Raw genomic sequence first — 9348 nt, 5'->3', positions numbered from 1 at the left:
CCTCTTCTCACCCTTCCCTCCATCCTGCTTGCTGGGATACAGATGTAATGGCTGCAGCTAGCTGTGACTGCCTTATACCGTGAAGACAAAGTGGCACCACAAGCCAGAGGTAGCCTGGATCCCTGAGGCCATCATGGCTCTGTGCTGACCTGCCAGCTCTGGGCTACCTGCCTGTGGACATTTACGTAAGTCTTATTTAAGTCCCTCCAACCGTGGGTCTCCCTCCCTCACATCTAAATCTAATTCCACCTGCTAGGTTGGATTTTGATATTAGGGCTACACTGGCTTCATAAAATACACCGGGAGCTTTTCAACTTTAGCAGCAACAAAGAGCAGAACTACCCGGTCCTTGAAGCTGTGATAGAAACTCAGTATGCAACCATCTCAGCCCGGCACCTTTTTAGTGCCATTTTCTTTGCCAATTTTTTCTCAGTTTCTTCCCAAGGCTATCATTTTATTCAGGTAGCCTATATTTTCTGGAGTCACTTTGCATTTTATAAAAGTTTGCAAATTTATTAACACGGGAAGTACATACTGCAATATAACTTATCAGGCTTTTTATCTGACGTAGTTCCTGGTGTTATGTATTTCTTTTCCTCTCCTTGTGTTCAGTTTGTTTTATTAAAGATGTGTCAACTGAACCAGTCTTTTCAAAGTACCAACTCATGGACTTACAAATTTCCCAACAGTTTTGCTTTCATATCAGTTAATTACTGATTTTATTGTCATTCTTATTTTGTTATGCTTTTCTAGACATTTGGGTGCCCAGCTCATTAGTTTTCATTCTCTCCAGTATGATAATAAAAACACGTAAGACTATGAATTAGCCTCTGAGTGCAGCACTGGCCACAGCACAAAGCTCTTTGCCATATAGTATATGTTCATTTTCATCAAATTTTAAAAGGTCTGCAAATGAAGTTTTGGTTTCCTTTTTGAAGAATGTTATAAAATTTAAGTTGGGGGGGGCACCTGGGTGGCTCAGTCAGTTAAGTGTCTGCCTTCAGCTCAGGTCATGATCCCAGGGTCCTGGGATTCAGTCCCGTTTTGGGCTCCCTGCTCTGTGGGGAGCCTGCTTCTCCCTCAGCCTCTCTCTCTCTCATGAATAAATAAAATCTTTTAAAACATTTACAAGTGGTTATACTGAATTTGATTTTCCCTTTGGTATTAATTTCTCATCTTATTGCAATATGGTAGACTATGTGGCTTGGGCAGTTTCTACTTGTTAAAATTTTACTGAGACTGTCTTTCTTTTTCAGAAGAACATAGAACTGATTTTTGCAAATTTTCCATGGATTAAAAAATATATGTATTTTCTATAAGATAAAAAGAAAGACGGTGGTAAGCACTTTAGGAAGTAAATGCTCATCTCTTAACATGTTTCTCTTTTTACGTACTGGGTTTTAAATTTGGGTTTTAATACACACTGATATTGAAAACTATTTTAAAACCAAAATGGGAGCGCCTGGGTGGCTCAGTGGATTAAAGCCTCTGCCTTCGGCTCTGGTCATGATCTACAGGGTCCTGGGATCGAGCCCCGCATCAGGCTCTCTGCTCGGCGGGGAGCCTGCTTCCCCACTCTCTCCCTGCCTGCCTCTCTGCCTACTTGTGATTTGTCAAATAAATAAAATCTTTAAAAAATATATATATATATAGCCGAAATGAATACTTGATTTTATTTTTCTGCTTTTTTCCTACCATCTTCCCACAACTAAGCGTGAATGCACCCTTTTCTCAGTGCATCAGGATACAGTATGTCGAGGGTGTTGGCCCAGCCTCCAAGTGGCCCAGTCAGTGGTTGCTCATCTGAAACAGGAAGCTGGTCCCATCCCATCACTTAAGACCCAGAGATGATGGTTTCGAAGCTCTAGTCCTTGTCCCCCAAATGGCAACCCCCAAGAAAAGAAGTGACTACATCTCACCTCGTGGGGCCCTCACTGAACAAACCCGGCATCAGGGAACTCCAGCTTCCTGCCCCGTCTAGACACTGTCAAGGGAACCAAACAGAGGCGTCACTGGAGAAAGTGACAGTGGACGCTGATCAAAGGCAAACCAGACATTTTGGTGTTTTTTGCTCCTTCGGTCTTGGTCAGGCAGGTGCTCCTCCAGATCCGACAAGAGTTTCACGGACCCAGGTGCAATGTCTTCCTACTTTTCTAAGTACTTACGCCCTCCAGAGTATTTCTTACATGTTGCGTGCAATGTTTTGGAAGGACTGGCTGGGTTTGGGTATGAAAACCCTCACAACACTTAGAATCCTGTCTACCCGGACGGGGGTGAAAGGTATCCCCATTTTACCAGCAACATTTACAGGAAAGCACAGTAGGTATCAGGGGTCCTCACTGAGTCTTCATTCCCGCCTGCCTTTACTCCCTCTCTCATTTGACTGCAATTGTGTTAAGTGTAGTTGGACCAACTTTGAGTCTACAAATTGGGTGCCCTTAGGTTTCTTAGTGAAGTCACGTTCTCTGGATATTTCAGCCACTCGGAGAGTCTTGAATATGAATAGTCTTTGGTGGTCACAGTGGAGAAGACGCCAACGCAGGAGACTCAGTCTCGCCTCCACTTCTTAGACCCACAGGCATAACTTTTTTCTACTCACGCCTTCCCTCCACAGAGCATTTCCCCAAGCAGTTGTGCTGCTTTGTGATTTTTCACCTCCACACGCCGAGCCCCGACATCCATTAGCTTGGATGAGCCTTACCGTGTTTTCACGCAAAATGTTCTCCGAGCTCGTGAACGACCGGTGGGAATCATGAAGACCGGCTCTGACAGCAGTGGTTCCCGATGGAGCGTGGCTACCCCAGGAACAAGATCAGGCCTTGGGCCTTGGCTGTCTGTTCCAATTCTCCTTGGGCAATGGCTGTCTGTTCCAATTCTCCCCTGGTATGGGAAGTAGGGGCTGTTCGGGGGGATATCGGGCCAGGGAGTCAGCAGAGCGATGTGGCTTGGGCAGGTCACAGCTTCCCTGTGTCTCAGCTTGCCTAGCTGTGAAGTGAGGATAACAAAACCCCCTCAGAAGGCTACTGTGAGGTCATTACTAAAGGACATTATAGTGGTCTGAGCTGGTCTAGAACATTCCCTGATATTTTCACTTTCCATAAAGGACTTAGGATTAGACTGTGATTTACCTTGGACTTTTGGGCCTTTAAACACTCACCTCGTTCCTAGGCTGCATCCAGCTGCAAACGATTTCCTGTCCCATGATTTCATCTTCCCGTGATTCACCTCATCAAAGCCGAGGCAGTCGCTGTGAACAGAGGTGGCCCTCCGCTCCCAACAGCTACGGTGGCGTGGCCAACGTGTGATGGCGAAACAGGGGGAGACAAGCAGAAAAGCATGTCGCCGACACAGCCAAGTGAAGCCCAAATGAAGCGGGGCGAGGGTGGCCTGGGCTTTGGTGCCCCTAAAACTTGGCCACACCGAACGAGCTCGCCGGGCCAGCGGGCAGGTGTGTGCAAACACGGACAGGTGCTTCCCATCAACGACGATCCCTTCAGCGGTAATGCGGGTAGCCGTTCCCTCCTCGCAGCATTCCCACAGTCCCATGACACGTGTCCTTAGAACAGGGCCGGATCCCAAACAACCAGGAATGTTCTTGTAGTTCTCACTTTCACTGGCCCCAGAGCCGTAGATGGCACCTTGGAACCGCCGGGGTCAGCTCCCCTGGGCCGGGCAGCGTGTGGCCCATCCCCCCAACCCCAGGACGCCCTGTGAGCCCAGTGCAGCTCTTCTCTCCAAACGAAGGATCGAGAAGGGAGGCACCACAGTTGTCTTCCCAGGACTTATTCTCAGTACGGATACTTGTCTCCGGGAAAACCAAGAACTTAGGTTTTTTTAATTGCCTGACTAGTACCAGTGGAAACAGCCCATTTTCCTTCCACTAGGGTCCGGGAAGTTCTTCTGGGTAGGGCTGGGTCCAGCTGGGTCCTGTGGCCACTGGACGGGGGACAATGATGGCCGCAGGGAGCACTGGACCTACACCCACCCTGGCACTTGGCCAGCTGGCTCCAGCAAGGTTCTGGACCCCTGAGAGCCTCGAAGTCCCTTCTCGGCCCAGGGGATGGTCATGAAGATGGGAGGAGTAGTTCCCTGTTCTACGCACATGCGCACGTCAAGTTCCACGAGGCCCTAGGCCCCGGTTGGGGCTGGGCTGCCAAGACCCCCAGCAATCTGGTGGCTGAAGACAAGTCCCCTCCCTTCTCTCTCCTGTGACAACCCAGGGCAGGAGGTGAGCTGTTCTGCTTACACGTTGCAGGGGTTGGGGTGGGGGTGTCCTGCTTCTCCGCCATCCCCGACGGCACCGAGCTCCAGTGCGGGCCAGGCCGGGATGCAGGCCTCCTCCTGGTCCAGCCCCGCGGAGGGGCCCCTGTCCTTGTCACAGGACCACACCCAGCCCCAATTAGTCGGAAGTAAGTCCCTAGCGGGGCGGGGGGCCATGGGTTCACGGAAGCACAGCCTCATTTCGGAAAAAGAAGGCGTCATCTGAAGGGGATCGTGGGACCCCCGATTGTAGCAATCTGTCGCAGCCCAATCCTTGCCAGCACGCGGACGTAATCCTATCCCCCAAAGTTTTAAGAGGACAATTCAGACTCGGACTCGAGACTCGGAGACAGCAGTGAGGATGCGGACGTGAGGCCGGGGTTCCACTGCCCACCAGCCACCAGAGCAGGCGGGCTCAGGCCACCAACCGGGCGAATTCCGGCACAAACGCTGCGGCTTTTCTACACCTGATTTCTGATTTCCCTCCTGCCTTTACTCCGGAACTGACAACGCGGCCGAGCGGGGGAGCCAGGCCCCACTTCTGCGGGAGCTCTGACAGCCCAAGGGGGCGGCTGCCTACAGGGCATTCCCCGAGCAGGATACGGTCACGGATTCACGCTTCGGACTCCTTCCTTCCCCTCCCCTCCCCGTCCTCTTGCTCTCATGGGAGAACCCGACCACCCCGAGCCTCCGACAGCGGACGGTCCCCACCCCCGGCCACACAGCCGGACATCTGTGCTCTCCTTAACCCCCGACGGGAGGCGCTGGCCAAGAAGGGGCAGGAAATGGCAGCCTGAGGCCCTTGTCTGGGCCACTCAGGATCGAATGAAATGAAAACGAGAGCACCGGGGTGCTGGCAGGTCTCCAGTTAACAGCTGCGCCCTAAGAGCGCTCGTCCTATTTATATCCGTAAAAGCGCTTTACTGAAGAAGTGATACAGCAATGTACCTCCCAAACCTTTGCTCAACATTCTTATTTAGCTTTTTTTTAATCATTAAAACTGATTTCTACCTTTGAAACGTCCCAGACAGTACGGCCTCTCTGTTTCCCAAAACTCTGAACACATCATCAAACACAGATCACTGTTGACGTCAGGGGAGCATAAAAGGAGATTTATGGACCAGGAATGTATTCTCCGGGAACCAGACTAGAAATGACCCCGTGAGTAAGTTGTATCGGTTTCACTGGTGAAGCCCTGGGATAAAGCAGGGCCTGAGTCAGGTCTGTTTGCCCTCTGTGTCACGTCACCAGATGCGGTCCCAAGGCGATGGCAGCACGGCCGGGCGTGGGGGCGCGGGAGGGACATCAGCCCAGCCAACTGGCTCAGGGCTGCCCGGGGGGGAGGGACTGTCCGGGAAGGCCGGGTGGCGTGCAAAGCTCACAGCTTAGTCCTGAGGCCGCGGCCACCGTGGACCAACCGGATCAGACGGAGAAAATGCGCTGCAACAGGCTCCGCGCACACTGTGAGCCCTGGCGGCTTTCCCTCGGGGGCAGGCCACGCCATTCAGAACCCACCCACCAGCAACAGGTCCTCCTGCGACAGCCAGGAACGCTCCGTTCCGGTTCCCTCAACGTCCTGGAGTCATCACGAAAACCGCGATGAAAGACCTACAGAACAGAGTGGAAAATGCCACGTGGTTCCAGCGGATGGTGCCTACAGACGTCATGGACAACCGGTCGGCTTGTCACCGTCCCCGCGCGGCCGCTTTCTGCCAGGGCTCTTAGCAACACCCACTGGCCCGGTGGGGAGGGTTTCCTTTGCCCCCAGAGCCTCACTTCCCAGCCGAGTGCTGCTGCGGTTACAGTTTGACGGCTCCCTAATAGGCCAGCTGAGCCGGGAGTCCGAGGAAATCGTGCTTTCTGCCAACCGATCTCGCCACCCACAGTTAAGAGGTCCTGATGCACGGTAGGGACCAGGTCTGATGAGACGTGCCCCACCGGAAGCGGAAGCCTCGGGGAGATGAGGAACTACAGCGATTGTACTGAGGGGTCGGATTCATTTCTGATACAGAATCACCTCGAAAATAAGCCTATGCTGCTGGCTTCGGCTCCCGTGAGCGACGGCTTCCCACGGCATGTCCGCTCGGCCTCGCTGGCCGTCCACACCGCCTGCTCCTGGGCTACACCCTGCAGAGCTTCAGCGGAAAGTTCTCTGTGATGAGGTGATCCGCGTGAAGCAGCACAACGATGTTGACCTCAAATTCTGGGAAGAGAAAGAACGGGCATTACGCCCACCCGGCCCGGCGGCAGACACCCCGTGCCCACTGCACCCCAGGGGGCTCCGAGAGGTGGGGACGTGGGTGCCGCGGGGCGTCTGTGGCCGCGTCCCAGGTCCATCACCCCACGCTTCCAGGGGAACCAGCGAGGACGGTGGCACCGGCCTCTGACCACCCCTGGTGCGCCTTCTCTGAGGAAACGTGTCTCCTCGCCTTGGGAGAGGAAGGGGGTCTGCTTCCCAAGCACACCTCACTGTCCTCCATCTTTACTAGAATCTTCTAAAATTCCTTCTGTTCTTTCATACTCTTGCTTTATTTTTCCACTTGTGACTTTCTTTTTTTTTTTTTTTTAAAGATTTTATTTATTTATTTGACAGACACACAGCAAGAGAGGGAGGACAAGCAGGGGGAGTGGGAGAGGGAGGAGGAGGTTTCCCACTTAGCAGGGAGCCTGATGCGGGGCTTGATCCCAGGACGCCGGGATCATGACCTGAGCCGAAGGCAGACGCTCAATGACTGAGGCACCCAGGTGCCCCCAGCTGTGACAGTTCTTATTGGAAGAACCTCTCCCTCTCCCCCTGTTTGTGCTCTCTTTCCCTATCAAATAAATAGGTAAAATCTTTAAGAAAAAAAAGAAAATGACCAAGACATCCTACGCTGGTGGAACCAGCCTTCGGGATGATCTGCGCCCGCCCTGGACTGTCACGCTGCGTCTCTGCTCAGACTCCGGCCTGTCCGAGGAGCCTCCCGGACCTGCACGCTCCCCGCTGCCCCGCTCCTGGCGGCATTACTGTCCCTGCCCGAGCGCACGCCGACAGGGTGGCACTGTCTCCGGCGGCTTCTTGGGGAGCTTCTGTTGCGGGACCGGGGGACCGAGTGCCCTGCGCTGAGCCGGCCCCAAGCAGAGCGGCCTGTCGGCCTCGGGGGCGCTCGGGGGGCCCCAGGCTCCCGGGAGAACCGGGCGGGCCCGCGGGCGCGGGGAACAGGCGCACTTACCCACTTTGAAGTTGGTGGTCTCCAGCGTGGGGCAGGTGAACAGCCGGGGGAACACCATGTGGATGGGCACGGAGAGGCTCCGACACACATCCCCGTCGGCGATCTGGATGTTCTGAATCTCCGTGGCGTCTCGGGCGTAGCCTTCTGCACACCCTGCGGGAGGCGGCGCGCACGGTGCGGTTGACGCCCTCGGAGAACAAGGGCCGTCCCAACGGGCCCCACTGATGGCCGCTGGTGACACTTCTGCCATCTGCTCCGCGGGATCTAGGGCTCCCTCCCCTCCACGTCGCACTTTCTCAGACGCTTCTCGGAATCCAGGGGTGCGCCCTTCCTTCGCCCCCCGCCCCCGCGCCCCACGGGCGCCCTTACCGCAGGTCTCCACGCGCACCAGCTGCAGCTCTATGCTCTTGATGGCGGCCTCCGAGCTCTCGACCACCAGCTCCCCGGTCAGCGGCTGCGTGATGACACAGTTGGTGGAGTTGAGGTGCCCTCTGATCAGAAATTTGGGGAGCAAGGCTCTCTGGAACGAGACAAGGGACGGTGGGAGTGGAAGGTGCCCAGGGAACTCCCTCCAGAGGCGGTCACTGGGTACACAGAAAAACTGAAGACAAAGTTGGGCAATTTTTATAAAACCCGCTGGGCCCCTGTTTTACAAAATGGGAAAAAGGTACAATAGTCCTTATATCTCCTGTCAAGTTGATGAACAGACTGAATTATTCAACAACCGCCTGCAGACACCCGGCGCCGACGCTGCCTGGCCGAACCGCCAGCTCCCCCAGAGCCGTCCCGACTGCCGGGGTCAGATCTGGAAGCTCCTTCTCACCAAGCGACACGACCTAGAAACTCCTGAGCAAGCTGCCAGCAGTGTTTACAGGGAACCGGTCACACACACCCCAAAAATGTTTTAAAAGAGAATCAACTGAAAAATGCTCCCAATTAAACAATTCTGAAAAGCCAAGATACTTCCTTTTATTTCAAGGACATTCAAAGAGAACAGTTTTCATCAGTGCTTGACTAAGACTTTCTGGAGCTTTCCCCTGTACACCTAGGAAGCTGGGCACGGTTAGACGATGATGTTTTTGTGGGACGCGGATCTGAGGAGGCAGAGGCAACTGTTCTAGCACACGTCGCCCAGCTGGTCCTAGGTGCCAAAGCTATGTCGGAGTTTAGAACACCACTGTCTCGCAGAAGAAAAATGCGGCCACAAATGTGAGCCACAGACATAATTTAAAATTTTCTAATAGCTGTATTTTTTTTTAAGATTTTTTTTTTTTTTGACAGAGAGAGATCACAAGTAGGTGGAGAGGCAGGCAGAGAGAGAGGGGGAAGCAGGCTCCCTGCTGAGCAGAGAGCCCGATGTGGGGCTCGATCCCAGGACTCCAAGATCATGACCGGAGGCAAAGGCAGAGGCTTTAACCCACTGAGCCACCCAGGCGCCCCTAGTAGCTGTATTTTAGAAAGTAAAAGGAAACAGCTAAAATCAACCAATATATCCTAAACACCACTTCCACATGTGATCAATATTAAAACATTACGCTTATATTCTCTTGCTCTTTGAAATCCAGTCGCCACCTTACACCTACGGCTCTGCTCGGCTCCGACCGGCCACACCTTGAGGGCGAGCGGTCACTGTGGCTGGTGTTCGCCCGTTGAGCAGGGAGCTCTGTACCTCATGGCCCCAGAGACAGAGAGGTCTTGATTCAAGTCAAAGAGAAAAGTCTTGAATCAAGACAAAATTCTAACAACAACGAAAAAGTAAAGTAGCTATTTGTTTAGAAAAAAAAAAAGCAGTTGCAATCTATATTAAAATTCTTTTAGGCAACTGGTAAAAAAGAAAACTTTCAATATCCGACCGAAGATGCTGACTGAACATTCA

The 9348-nt window shown here is 53.2% G+C and overlaps 1 protein-coding gene across 1 annotated transcript in view; it reads right to left on the bottom strand.

The window, feature by feature from the left end:
- Positions 1 to 5124: 5124 nt before the first annotated feature.
- VPS26C (VPS26 endosomal protein sorting factor C) overlaps positions 5125 to 9348 on the bottom strand; it is a 43715-nt gene continuing 39491 nt past the window's right edge. The window contains exons 6-8 of the mRNA XM_080806866.1: positions 7842 to 7992; positions 7473 to 7625; positions 5125 to 6463 (exon numbers count right to left, since the gene is read on the bottom strand). Of these exons, the coding sequence (XP_080662992.1) occupies positions 6381 to 6463; positions 7473 to 7625; positions 7842 to 7992 (387 nt within the window). The 3' untranslated portion in view covers positions 5125 to 6380. The remainder of the gene's footprint in view (positions 6464 to 7472; positions 7626 to 7841; positions 7993 to 9348) is intronic.

This window comes from Martes martes, assembly GCF_963455335.1.
Source record: "Martes martes genome assembly, chromosome: 1".
Lineage (NCBI taxonomy): Eukaryota > Metazoa > Chordata > Mammalia > Carnivora > Mustelidae > Martes > Martes martes.
The sequence above is the reverse complement of the archived record's forward strand: the minus strand, read 5'-3'. Positions and strand labels throughout refer to the sequence as shown.